We start from the raw sequence: 14,919 nt of genomic DNA, 5'->3' as shown, positions 1-14,919 counted from the left end.
TCCTGCTGCCCTTCGGTGCCTCTCCGGTTTCTCCCATGCGATCGGTGAGCCAGCGACTGAATCCACCAGCGACGTCATCACTTCCGATGCCGGCAGATGAATCCAACGGCAACATCATCATTTCCGATGCCGGCAGATGAATCCAACGGCAACGTCATCACTTCCGATGCCGGCAGATGAATCCAACGGCAACATCATCATTTCCGATGCCGGCAGATGAATCCAACGGCGACGTCATCACTTCCGATGCCGGCAGATGAATCCAACGGCGGCGTCATCACTTCCGATGCCGGTAGATGTAAACATTGCCATCTTTTTTGCTGGAGAGCCCGAGATTTATATTTTTTGATCTCAGGCTTTCCAGCATAGAGGAGAGATGTGGGGATTTACAGACCCCCAATCTCTCTGTAAAGAGGACCTGTCACGCCTTATTCTCATTACAAAGGATGTTTACATTCCTTTTACATTCCTTGTAATAGGAATAAAAGTGCTAAAAAAACAAACAAACAAAAAAAAAAACTAAAAAACTAAAAAGGGAAAGTGTAAAAAGAAAAGAAACAATAACAAAGGAAAAAAAATAAAAATAAATAAAATAAAAAGTTTAAAGGGCCCTCATCCCCTCGTGCTCGCACACAGAAGTGAATGCATATGTGGGTCGCGCCTGTATAAGTAAACAGCTTTCAGACCACACATGTGCGGTATCGCTGTGAACATTAAAGCGAGAGCAATAATTCTAGCACAAGACCTCCTCTGTAAGTCTAAACTGGTAACCTGTAAAAAAAAAAAAAAATGTTAAAGCGTAGCCTATGGAGATTTTTAAGTACCGAAGTTTGGTGCCATTGTGCGCAATTTTTAAGCGTGAGATGTTTGGTATCCATTTACTTGGTGTACATCTTTCACATTATACAAAAAAAAATTGGGGTAAATATTTTTTTTTTTTTTTATTCCTTAAAGTGATTGTAAGGGTTTGTTTTTCCTTAAAAACAAACAAGTTATTACCTCCTCTGTGCAAGGGTTTTGGCACAGAGCGGCCCCGATCGTCCTTTTCTGGGGTCCCCCGGCGGAGCTCCTGGCTCCTCCTTCGTATCGAAAGCACCCACAAAGAGCACTCGTGCGGGCGTGGTCCCATGTCCTGCTGTTGCGTCTTTTGACACAGACAGCCGAACTCGCATGCCCCCCCCCCTCCCCCGCACGCGCGTCACTGGATTTGATTGACAGCCAATGGCTCCCACTGCTATTAATCTCTCCAATGAGGACCCGAGACAACAGCTGGAGCTGCTGGGCTCGTTCTCGTCGCTGGAACGATAAGGTTCAGCTAAGTAAAAGGGGGGGGCTGCTGCACCACAGATTAAGGTTTTTCACCTTAATACATACAATGCATTAAAGTGAAAAACCTTAGATTGAATACCAACACAGTATATGCTTTAATTATTATTACTTAAAGAACTAACATCAATAATCAAGGTTGTTTTTGCTTTACTATGCAACGATAAGTGATTGTACCTATATACTCAAAATGACCATTATTGTATTTATGTATTGTTGGTAAAATCCTAAATGGTTTCTCGTTACCTTGCTTTCTGTTTTGTAAGAAAAACTTTCAATAAAAATCATTGAAAAATAAAATGAAAAACCTTGAGAGACTTTAAAGTGTATTCTTTCCCCAAAAAAAAAACAACTGCATTTGCAAAACCGCTGTGCAAATACCGCGAGACATGAAAAAAAAAAAAAATTCAGTTTTATCACCATTGGTCTCTGCTAAAAAAAAAAAAAAAAAAAAAAAAAAATATATATATATATATATATATATATATATATATATATATATATATATATATATATATATATATATATATATATATATATATATACACATACACACACACACATATATATTTAATATAAATATATATGTTTGGGGGGGGGGGGGGTTATAATAAATTTTCTAGCGAAGAACATGGATTTAAACTTGTACACAAAAAGTGCCAGATAAGGGTCAGCAAGCGGTATTTTTCAGCTTCGGCTGAAAAAAAGAAAAACAAATGCAACCACCACATCTGAGAACTGGTTAGCTACAATCTTGGACATTTCTGCTTTCGGGTTTAGATATGCTTTACAGCTTTGGTGTGGCTGAAATTAAGGTCCCTTAGATGTACCCTTCATTCTGTCCAGAGGGAATAGCGGACATCACCGAGTCTCAATACAATCAGAAAATCGGATTAGGGCCGATTGTGGAAAAAAAAAAGGGACATGAAATATTTTATTTCTACTTACCAGGACATAGAATGTGGTGACGACAATCAGAGAACGGGCGAAGATGGAACTCATGGTTTTTACAGAAGGTTCATCCAGACTGTCATATGTGGGGAGGACTTGGCTAGAAGAAGAGAAAATACATTGGATTTAAAGGTCAAGTCCATACAAACCTTCTCAACAACATTCCCAGAGGAAAACATAAGTAGAATGTTGGCGTTTCTCCCCCTCATAATAGAAACACAAACTTGGGGTATGCAGCAACCCCATTATGCAGTAAGCACAACTACTGCAGTACAAGCCGGTTGGATCTGCATAGCAGCACTTAGACTGGGAGAGGGAGAGGATGGGCCCAGAACCAGACTGCATTCATTTTGCTACAGTGTAGTCTGCGGGGAGATCAAAGACTTAATTGTGCTGTCTTGGCAGGGGTGGCGGGAATCACAAAACTTGCCAGATAAAAGTGGGGGAGCTCAGAGCGTTCTTATTGTTGCAGAGTGATCTTCCTGAAAGGGTGCAAATAGCAAAACAGACAAACTGTGCCCATACTATATAGAAAGCACTAGATCAGCGTTTCTCAACTCCAGTCCTTAAGGCCCCTTTCACACTGGCGCCGTGTGGGCGTCTGCGATAACTTTACCGTCATTTTAGCAGCAGTATTTGGCCGCTAGAGGGGCTGTTTTACCCCCTGCCAGCAGCTGAAAAAGGGTTAAAACTGCTCGCAAAGCGCCGCTACAGCGGCGCTTTGCCGGCAGTATAGCCACGCTGCCCCATTGATTTTAATGGGTAGGAGTGGTTTAGGAGCGGTGAATACACCGCTCCAAAGATGCGGCTAGCAGGACTTTTTTCACCGTCCTGCCAGCGCACCGCTCCACTGTGAAAGCCCTCCGGCTTTCACACTGGAGTGAAAGGAGCCGCTTTTTTCAGGCTACAGACGCTATTTTTAGCGCTGTAGCGCCTGAAAAACGGCCTCCGTGTGAAACAGGTCATGTTTTCAGGATTCAGGAAACAGCTGTGGTAATTACTAAGGCAGTGAAACTGATCAAATCACCTGTGCAAAATAATGGAAAGCCTGAAAACATGACCTGTTGGGGCACCTCGAGGACTGGGGTTAAGAAACACTGATCTAGAGGATTTAAGTAGCATTTTCTTCCCTGGAATCTATCTGCCCTTAGCTCATGCATGCAGGGCAGGAGGGTGTGCTTAGCTGAGAAAACCCTGCCTCTCCTCCAGAAGACACCTGGGATGCAGGACATCATTTGCCTAAGACAGAAAGAAAGTAGCCGAAGAAATGTAAAAAAAAAAAAAAAAAAAATGTAAAAAACAAGTGAATATGATAATTATCCGGTTCCCGACCAGGGCGCGCCGATGTACGTCGGCAGAATGGCACGGGCAGGCAGGAGCGGTGGCGATCTGTTATGGTACCTAGAGCATCATCTCATGTACCCCGGGCGGTGGGGGGGGGGGGGGGCGGTGGGGGGGAGCGGTGGCGATCTGTTATGGTACCTAGAGCATCATCCCATGTACCCCGGGGGGGAGTGGTGGCGATCTGTTATGGTACCTAGAGCATCATCCCATGTACCCCGGGGGGGAGCGTTGTTGATCTGTTATGGTACCTAGAGCATCATCCCAAGTACCCGGGGGGGGGGGGGGGGGGGCGGTGGCGATCTGTTATGGTACCTAGAACATCATCCCATGTACCCCGGGGGGGAGCGGTGTTGATCTGTTATGGTACCTAGAGCATCACCCCATGTACCCGGGGGGGGGGGGAGGGGGAGCGGTGGTGACCTGTTATGGTACCTAGAGCGTCATCCCATGTACCCCGGGGGGGGGGGGGAGCGGTGGGGATCAGTTATGGTACCTAGAGCATCATCCCATGTACCCCGGGGGGGAGCCGAGGCGATCTGTTATGGTACCTAGAGCATCATCCCATGTACCCCGGGGGGGGAGCGGTGTTAATCTATTATGGTACCTAGAGCATCATCCCATGTACCCGGGGGGGGGAGCGGTGTTGATCTGTTATGGTACCTAGAGCATCATCCCATGTACCCCGGGGGGGGGGGGGGGGGGTGTTGATCTGTTATGGTACCTAGAGCCTCAGGTTAGGATTTTAGATGACAAAGAGACCCGATGTATTCAGGAACTGCCTGCAAGAAAAACATTTTCCAGTTTGGTCCCATTTCCCCCACCCCCTCTCCTCTCCTCCGCTGCGATGGAGCATTAGCCGCAGCATGTTAATGTTAACATTTCATTATCGGAGTGTGAGAAAATGTATGAGCTGCCGCTGGATGTGAGAGGCCAGCACAGGCGCTGACAGATGACTGGAGGGGTGGAGGGACACCGAGGCTGCGCTGTGTTAAGTGCCTTCCGAATATAGAGAGAGCGAGAGAGAGAGAGAGAGAGCGGCTGCACCAGACCTGGCTGCAAATTACATCTCCGAGATTTCTCCGGTTTAATGAATTCCTCCGGATTAACATCTCTGGACATTGTAAAAGGTGAAAAAAGCAACACCTAAATAAAAAAAAAAAGCCTCATTATTTTCTATGGGGACACTTTTCGTTCTCTTTGGTTACTCGGAATATACCAGGACTGTGCTGCAAAATCTGTACACTCCGCTCAAAACTGGAATTTATATTACAGTGCTTCTATAGGCCGAAGGTTTTATTTTTTTTTTTATTTTTTTTAAGTAACATTAACCACTTCAGCCCCGGACCATTTGGCTGGCCAAAGACCAGAGCACTTTTTGCAATTCGGCACTGCGTCGCTTTAAAGTGGTTGTAAACCCTTACAAACCACTTTGACCTACAGGTAAGCCTAGATTAAGGCTTACCTGTAGGTCCAAGAAATATCTCCTAAACCTATATGGTTTAGGAGATATTTGCCTGAAGACAGGCACCGCTGTCTACGGCGCATGCGCCGTAGACAGCGACGCGCAGGCGCACTGAGCGCGGCATTTCCAACAATGGATCTGCCGCGCGTGTCGGCTCCCGTGCGCATGCGCAGGAGTGACGTCATCGCGGCTCCGCCGAATGACAGCGGCGGAGCTGCGAGACGCCACCAGCAAGATGGATGCGGCGGACTACAGAGGACAGCGGCGACTTCGCTGGCTCCTGTGTCAGGTAAGTGACACATAATGGGCTACTATGCGATGCGATGCGATGCATAGAAGTCCATTATGCTTTGCCTTTGCAGGGAATGAAAGAGGAAGTAAACTCATCAGGGTTTACTTCCTCTTTAACTGACAATTGCGCGGACGTGCGACGTGGCTCCCAAACAAAACTGACGTCCTTTTTTTCCCACAAATAGAGCTTTCTTTTGGTGGTATTTGATCACCTCTGTGGTTTTTATTTTTTGCACTATAAACAAAAAAAAAAAAAGCGACAATTTTGGAAAAAAAAAAAAAAAAGCATTATTTTTTTTACTTTTGCTATAATAAATATCGCCAAAAAAATATATATATATCAAAAAAGTTTTTTTCCCCCTCAGTTTAGGCCGATACGTATTCTTCCACATATTTTTGGTTAAAAAAAAAATAATCAATAAAAAAAAATAAAAAAGGACAATAAGCGAATATTGATTGGTTTGCGCAAAAGTGGGATAGTTTTATAGCATTTTTAGTATACTATTGAGTCACACATGTGGGCGTACTTTGTGGTAAATGACAGCCCACTCTCTCCCTCCTCCTCCACGCCCAGCTAAAGACAATATGGGGGGGGGGGGATATTACATGTAGAATAATGGTGGCTTCACCTCCCTCTTATTCTAAGATATGGGCTGGAGGGGCGTGACACAGCACACCATGTTATTGCAAAAAAATAATAATGATTTGGTTTCAAATATATATTTGCATGACCATTTAAAACAGTTTATTGATATGTATAAGGATATATATTGATAAGGCTGTATTTTTCATTTTTTTTTGTTCACATTGAACATCTTGAATATTTTTTTTTTGTGACCAGCAGCAGAGGACTAGAAGCTCCTCCTGCTTATGTTTCCCTGCAGACAGGCTGGGAGAGAGCAGGGTCATGTGACAGCTGGATATCCATTAGGAAAAAAGGGACTTACCGTTTAAGCCGACCCACCTAGTTTTACCACAAAAAACTGGGAAAACTTATTGGCTCGTGTATAAGCTTAGGGTGGGAAATGCAGCAGCTAAGCGGTAAACAATGGCCATCTGCAGCCTCACTGTGCCCCCCTGTATCATCAGTGTCCATCTACAGCCTCACTGCGCCCATCTACAGCCTCACTGCGCCCACCTGTATCAGTGTCCATCTGCAGCCTCACTGCGCCCACCTGTATCATCAGTGTCCATCTGCAGCCTCACTGCGTCCATCTACAGCCTCACTGCGCCCACATGTATCAGTGTCCATCTGCAGCCTCACTGCGTCCACCTGTATCATCAGTGTCCATCTGCAGCCTCACTGCGTCCACCTGTATCATCAGTGTCCATCTGCAGCCTCACTGCGTCCACCTGTATCATCAGTGTCCATCTGCAACCTCACTGCGTCCATCTACAGCCTCACTGCGCCCACCTGTATCAGTGTCCATCTGCAGCCTCACTGCGTCCACCTGTATCATCAGTGTCCATCTGCAGCCTCACTGCATCCACCTGTATCAGTGTCCATCTGCAGCCTCACTGCGTCCACCTGTATCATCAGTGTCCATCTGCAGCCTCACTGCGTCCATCTACAGCCTCACTGTGCCCATCTGTATCATCAGTGTCCATCTGCAGCCTCACTGTGCCCACCTGTATCATCAGTGTCCATCTGCAGCCTACACGCAAACCATAAGTCCCAAACCAAGATCCCCTGGACACCACCCATCATTTTTGGGCAGACCATCATTGCAAAGACCAAGGCAAAGAGTCTCGGGGTCATCTTTGACTTGCAAATGGCAATGGATGCCCAAATAGGAGCAGTAGTCAGTGGCTCTCACCATCTTCTACGCCTGCTATGCAGACTAATCCCGTTCATCCCACAGAAGGACAAAGCAGTGGTAGTTGGAACCGTCATTAATTTGCGACTTGATTACGCAAACTCCCTTTACTTAGGATTACCCCAATATCAACTTGCGCGCTTACAACTTCTCCAAAACACAGCGGCAAGGCTGATAACAGGGAAAAAACCCTGGGAATCAATCTCCCCTAGCCTGAGGAGCCTACACTGGCTAACCGTAAAGAATTGAATCACATTCAAGACCCTCTGCCTCACCCACAAATGCATGCATGGATACGCTCCTCAATACCCATTCGAGAAAATAAAACACTACACGCCCAACCGCAGTCTTCGATCCTCTAATCAAAACCTCCTCCTCGTTCCCAAATCCCGGTACAAATCAAAGGGGGAACGGAGATTCGCTGTCCAAGGACCACGGCTATGGAACGCTCTACCAGCCAACATCCGCTTGGAAGAAAACCTCTAGGTCTTCAGGAAAAAACTCAAGACCTTCCTCTTCTAGAAGCTGGACAACAAAGCTCCTCACAGCGCCTCGATGCGATTCAGTTCGCTTTGTGCGCTATACAAATTATTCATTCATTCACTGCGCCCACCTGCAGACTCACTGCGCCCACCTGTATCATCAGTGTCCATCTGTAGCCTCACTGTGCCCATCTGCAGACTCACTGCGCCCACCTGTATCATCAGTGTCCATCTGCAGCCTCACTGCGCCCACCTGTATCATCAGTGTCCATCTGTAGCCTCACTGCGCCCACCTGTATCATCAGTGTCCATCTGCAGCCTCACTGCGCCCACCTGTATCATCAGTGTCCATCTGTAGCCTCACTGCGCCCACCTGTATCATCAGTGTCCATCTGTAGCCTCACTGCGCCCACCTGCAGCCTCACTCCGCCCACCTGTATCATCAGTGTCCATCTGTAGCCTCACTGCGCCCACCTGCAGCCTCACTCCGCCCACCTGTATCATCAGTGTCCACCTGCAGCCTCACTGCGCCCACCTGTATCATCAGTGTCCATCTGCAGCCTCACTGCGCCCACCTGTATCATCAGTGTCCATTTGTAGCCTCACTGCGCCCACCTGCAGCCTCACTGCGCCCACCTGTATCATCAGTGTCCATCTGTAGCCTCACTGCGCCCACCTGCACCTTTGATAACCAAAACAGCGGGTGTCTCCCGCTGTGTCATGCAGTCTTAACTGTTCGGCAGCCGTCCACTGTAACAAAACCTCGTCTGTGATAGACGGAACACCAATTCAGTTTCCCAGCATTGTATCCGTGTTCCGTCTATCACGGACTAGGAGGAGGCGAGGGCTTTGTTACAGTGGACGGCCGCCGAACAGTTAAGACCAGTGTTAATTTTGGCAGCAAATATCGATTTAGTTTTAGTCTTAGGACTAAAATATCATTTTAGTTTTAGTCCCATTTTAGTCTTCTGCAATTGTTTTAGTTTTAGTCGACTAAATCTCACTTTAGTTGTCTACAATCTAATTAGTGTAATTAAATTGTAATGCATTAGTTAACATTTCTCTACAATTTCCAAGCTCATTATATACTGCAGAAGTGAAAAATCGAATACGTTATTAATTATGGTATTGAGGTATGAACATACACTACAGACCAGTGTTCATTTTGAAGTCAAATTTCAAATTTAGTTTTAGTCTTTTGACTAAAATGCCATTTTAGTTTTAGTCCCATTATAGTCATCTCAATTGTTTTTGTCGTATTTTAGTCGACTAAAATAGTATTCAGACGACTAAAATGTTTTAGTCATTTTTGTTGACTAAATTAACACTGGTTAAGACTGCATGACACAGCCGGAGAAACTAACTCGAGTATAAGCCGAGGGGGGCTTTTTCAGCATAAAAAATGTACTGAAAAAGTCGGCTTATAATCGAGTATACACGGTAGATTTTTTTTTTAAATTAAAATATGTACATTATAATTATAATATTTAGTCGTCATCCACATACAGAAATAAATAGAAGGGAGGATGTACATTACACAGAGTGTGCTTAGTATCACTTTGTGTGCTTTGTTTTATTTATTTTTATTAAAAAAAAACAAGCCATTTATACTTACCTACTCTGTAATGGTTTTGCACAGAGCAGCCCCTATCCTCTTCTTTTTGTGTCCCCCCACTGGCACCCGCCTCCCTGCTGCTTGCTATGGAGGCACTTGTGCATGGTCGCATGCCCTGCTCAGCCCCACCCCCCCGCTCCCTCCTCCCTTGCTGTGATTGACAGCAGCGGGAGCCAATGGTTTCTACTGCTGTCTCTAAGCCTATGAGGAGGGAGAGAGCCAAGAGAGCCACTGCTCTTTTGCACAGTGCTGGATCGAGATCAGGCTCAGGTATATAAGTGGAAGGGGGAGAAGCTGAAATCAAAAGTTTGTTTACCCTAATGTAGCGAATGCATTAAAGGTATTTTTTTTAAATAACAAATATGTTACACTTACCTGCGCTGTGCAGCAGTTTTGCACAGAGCAGCCCACATCCTCCTCTTCTCGGGTCCCCACCGGCGCTCCTGGGCCCTCCCTCCTGCCAAGTGCCCCCAGAGCACGCAGCTTGCGATAAGGGTGCTTGCTTCCAAGCCGCTGCTCTGCATGTCCATTCACATAACAGAGCCGTGGCTTGGCCCTGCCACCCCTTACTCCTCACTGGCTCACTGGGTGTGATCGACAATGGCTCCCGCTTCTGTCTTAGCCAATGAGGAGGGAGAGTCCCTGAGGAGCTGAGGCTCTCCTGCATATTATTGGATCGCTATGGGGCTCATATATATTGGGGGGGGGGCTAAAAAACCTTCAGCCTTTAGAACCACTTTAAGACCAGGTTATATCCTATAGACCCATATTTAGGGTGTGAAATGGCTCTAAGTGGACCCCAACCATTGATCATGACTGCAATGGTTTGCAGGCTCATTTGCAAAGAAAAAAATAAAATAAATGCACATTTCTGTCCTACATGTATTATTTTTTGACAAAGGAGGAGATAGACTTTAAAAATAGCTCAACGACAGTCACAGTTTTTAGATAATATATTCTTTTTCTATGGATGAAATTACAATTTGGGGTTTATTGGCTTTCTGAAGCTGCTGTGCTCATATGTTATCACCGTGAAATGAGGGGGGCCGGGTGGGCACAGAATCCTGTTTTGTTTACACCTCATTCCGCAGGCTGTACTTGGTGAGTAAGTGTTGTCAGCGGGATTTCCATAATCATGAACACTTAGTGAAGGTGCTGAGGGACACAGAGCATCCAGCAGCCCCCATGATCTGGTTACAGTCACAGTTCCAGGCCCCCCATGTGATGAGACCCCCTCCCTCTGTGACAGGATGGAGTGTTACATGCCAGGCCACGCAACCTGATCTCTGCCACAGCAGCCGAGAGGAAACTGGCCTGCACCTCGGTCACGGCTAGATCCTATAAAAGAGCCTTCCTGCGGCAATAGTTTTATGGCTGCTGTTCTAGGAAAGCCCTACTGCTGACCGGCCAGGGTTCAGGAGAGCAGATGGGTGATATGTGTCATCGGTTCGGGGGTTAGCGGCGTACGTCAACGGCTATAGCACAACTGGGGCCCGCGGGACCAGACGAATGATTGACCGTCACTTTAAATGGACGTATGGTTGACATTTCTGAATGCCGCAGGTTGTGTCGTTGTGTTGGAAAATTCTAAGACTTTGGTCGGCCACAAACCCAATGAGATGAAAGTGAAGATATGACCTCTCGTCACTGGTCTGGGTTGACACAAACATGGAATCTTTATTCACGCGTCTCCAAATGTCAGCAATGTAATAGGGGATGTATCTAGTTTAAAGTGCACCTGGTTCTCAACCTGGGGGTCGAATAACGATTTGCCAGGGGTCATGAATCCTGGGCTGTTACAGAAGCCCGAACCTCTCCCCCGCCCTTCCACTGTTCCTGGTGCCCGGGCCCCCCACTCAACCTCTTCGCAGCCGCCCATTCATTTCACAGCATGGCTGGGGGGGGGCAGAGACTAGAGGTCAGCTGACTGGTGAGGAAAGGGAAGTGGGAGAGGCTGGAGGAGTCCCTACCTCCTGTTTTCGGCATAGGTGTTACTGTTGCAAGACACCACAATGTCGGAGTCACAGTGAGTAACACTACCTGTGGTTAGAGTTGCCATTAAAAGTCCCCACTACAGTTCTCAGATCCTTGACCAAGAGCACCTAAGTTGGCTGATCCCACCCCCCGCCAGCGCTGCCACTCACCCACAACTCCCCGCCAGCGCTGCCACTCACCCACAACTCCCCGCCAGCGCTGCCACTCACCCACAACTCCCCGCCAGCGCTGCCACTCACCCACAACTCCCCGCCAGCGCTGCCACTCACCCACAACTCCCCGCCAGCGCTGCCACTCACCCACAACTCCCCGCCAGCGCTGCCACTCACCCACAACTCCCCGCCAGCGCTGCCACTCAACCACAACTCCCCGCCAGCGCTGCCACTCAACCACAACTCCCCGCCAGCGCTGCCACTCAACCACAACTCCCCGCCAGCGCTGCCACTCAACCACAACTCCCCGCCAGCGCTGCCACTCAACCACAACTCCCCGCCAGCGCTGCCACTCAACCACAACTCCCCGCCAGCGCTGCCACTCAACCACAACTCCCCGCCAGCGCTGCCACTCACCCACAACTCCCCGCCAGCGCTGCCACTCAACCACAACTCCCCGCCAGCGCTGCCACTCACCCACAACTCCCAGCCAGCGCTGCCACTCAACCACAACTCCCCGCCAGCGCTGCCACTCAACCACAACTCCCCGCCAGCGCTGCCACTCAACCACAACTCCCCGCCAGCGCTGCCACTCAACCACAACTCCCCGCCAGCGCTGCCACTCAACCACAACTCCCCGCCAGCGCTGCCACTCAACCACAACTCCCCGCCAGCGCTGCCACTCAACCACAACTCCCCGCCAGCGCTGCCACTCAACCACAACTCCCCGCCAGCACTGCCACATGCCTTTCCTTACTAAAAAAGCACCTCCCCCACAGTGAGAAAACACATTGCTAGGCACACATTTGACCCTTTGATCGCCCTTAGATGTTAACTCCTTCCCTGCCAGTGTCATTAGTATAACGACAGTGTACAGTATTAGCAATGATAATTGTAATACTGTCACTTGTCACCCAAAAAGTGTCAGTTAGGTGTCCGGTTTGTCTGCCGCAATATTGTAGTCTCACTATAAGTCGCTGATCGCCGCCATCGCTTGTAAAAAATAAATAAAACAATTCCATAAAAATATCCCACAGTTTAGAGACGCTAAAACTTTTGCGCAAACCAATCAACATACGCTTATTGTGATTTGTTTTACCGTATATGCTCGAGTATAAGCCGAGATTTTCAGCCCCTTTTTTTAGGCTGAAAGTGCCCCCCTCGGCTTATACTCGAGTCACCGCCGTCTGCCTACCCGATCAGCGTGTCATGCAGACAGACGGCGGCCATTCCACCATTCAAAAGCCGCGCCTCCCTGTCTGTGATAGGCGGAACACTCAATTTCCCAGCAGTCAGTGGTCCGCCTATCACGGACATCCGCTCATCCTCATACTACGGACGAAGATGAGAGGATGTCCGTGATAGGCGGAACACTGACTGCTGGGAAATTGAGTGTTCCACCTATCACAGACGGAGGCGCGGCTTTTGAACAGTGGAATGGTCGCCGTCTGTCACAGACGAGGAGAAGAGGTGCGGCGATCCTGGCATGGCCGCCGTATGTTTTTACATGCAGATTGCTGCAGAAGGACACAGGCTGCAGAAGGACAAAGAGGCACTGGACACAGGTAGGCTGGACACAGGTAGGCTGGACACAGGTAGGCTGGACACAGGTAGGCTGGACACAGGTAGGCTGGACACAGGGATGGACAGGCATGTCTCACCCTCGGCTTATACACGAGTCAATAAGTTTTCCCATTTTTTTGTGGTAAATTAGGGGCCTCGGCTTATATTCGGATCGACCTATACTCGAGTATATACGGTAACCAAAAACATGTAGCAGAATACATATTGGCCTAAATTTATGAAGAAATTAAATTTTTTAAATCGGATATGTTTTATAGCAGAAAGTAAAAAAAAAAAAAAAAATATATATATATATATATATATATATATATATATATATATATATATATATATATATATATATATATATATATATACACACACACACATACACACACACACACATACATATTTATTTTTAATTTTTTTTAATTGTCAGCCCTTTTCTGTTTATAAGCACAAAAAATAAAAACCGCAGGAGGTGATCAAATACCACCAATAAGAAAGTTTTTTTTTGTGGGGAAAAAAATTGACATAAATTTTATTAAGGTACAGCGTCGCACAAATGCACAATTGTCAGTTTAACTTTTTCACACGAAATAATGTACCTGTACGTCGCTTCAAGGAAGCGGTTGCAGCTGCCGGCTTCAGCCCGGCAGCGTTTTTTTTTTTTTTTTTTACAGCAAGCGGTTGGCTTTCTAATGATAATGGCCGACGCAGCTCAGCAGCCGTTATCACAAGGAGCGGGAGGGAACGCCCCCCACCCCCTCTCCGCTCCCACCGGGAGACCCAAGCGACCATCTGGCAAGGCCGCCGACTGGCCGGAGTCCCGAACAAAGCTGGAATCGGCATTTATCGAGTCTGTGATGTAGTAACCTGGAAGCGACGTCATAACCTCATTTCCAGTTTGCTCGGCTGCCAGTGGCACATTTTTCTGGCTGTCAAATTGGGATCAGCGGCTGTGTCCCAGTAGAAATGAATGGGACTGCATGTATGGGGATGCATGGAACACCTGCAAGTAAAGGTGCCTGGCTGTCATGCCAATCCCCTGGCTTCAACATTAGAGTAAAAAACCTGCAAAATGAAGGCAAATCTGGAGTGGTCACGTCACTATGATTCCACAGGCTGCATTCTTCTACCAGTTTATTGATTCAAAGTCAAAACAAAAAAGTCTGACAACCAGACCACTGGCATCTCTAGAGGGAAAATGGGAGCCTATATGCTTCAGTCATAACAGGTTACATTTACTCCAAACGTGAAGACAAAACACACATTAGAGAGATGTTTTACCTAAAAAAATGTATATTTCTGTACATCCAGCCCTGAGATTTACACAGCTCTGCTACACAGCACAGCCCTGGCTGGCGGGGAAGGAGACTGATTTTTGTTTTCTACTGCTGTTCAGCAACACTTGCAGGTCTTTTCCCTCCCCCAGCCTGTGATAGTACATGTCTTCTCATGTCACTGTCCAAACGAGCTAATGTTCTGCTCTCTCCTCCTATCAGCATTTCCATTGTTGGCACATGAGCACTGCAAGGAAACTGATTGGCTCTTTCTGCTGAATCTCCCTTTCCTGATGTGAATTCTTTCCAATAGAAAGGACTCTTATGACACCCATCAACAAAAACAGAGATACTTACGACTGGCAGGCAAAGGACATGCCGAAGATGGGAATGCAGCGGAACATTCCTTCGAAGCGAGTGTAGCTGACCTGGTTCACCCATTGCCCACTGAAGAGGCCGTGTTTGAATGAGGAGAGAATGATCTGCAGACAGGGGAGACATGAAGGAAGTGATGAAGGAAAGAAAATCTAGATTCTCAGAAAAGACACTGTACAGAAACTAGAGATTAGCTTCGGATAGAGGAAAAATACTTCAAATCTCATTTCCTGTTGAACAGACTCCCCTTCACTTCCTGTTCC

General features: G+C 47.1%; 1 protein-coding gene across 9 annotated transcripts in view; it reads right to left on the bottom strand.

Annotated features, from left to right (window-relative positions):
* Window positions 1-14,919, bottom strand: part of SLC38A10 (solute carrier family 38 member 10) — an 84,040-nt gene that overhangs the window by 43,851 nt on the left and 25,270 nt on the right. For all 9 annotated transcript variants that reach the window (XM_077458707.1, XM_077458710.1, XM_077458709.1 and 6 more), the window contains exons 7-8: window positions 14,639-14,763; window positions 2,275-2,377 (exon numbers count right to left, since the gene is read on the bottom strand). In XM_077458707.1, coding sequence (XP_077314833.1) covers window positions 2,275-2,377; window positions 14,639-14,763 — 228 coding nt within the window. The remainder of the gene's footprint in view (window positions 1-2,274; window positions 2,378-14,638; window positions 14,764-14,919) is intronic.

Source organism: Lithobates pipiens, unplaced genomic scaffold, assembly GCF_037356315.1.
Source record: "Lithobates pipiens isolate NorthernLeopardFrog02 unplaced genomic scaffold, aLitPip1_a1.2 Scaffold_28, whole genome shotgun sequence".
Classification (NCBI taxonomy): Eukaryota; Metazoa; Chordata; class Amphibia; order Anura; family Ranidae; genus Lithobates; species Lithobates pipiens.
The sequence above is the reverse complement of the archived record's forward strand: the minus strand, read 5'-3'. Positions and strand labels throughout refer to the sequence as shown.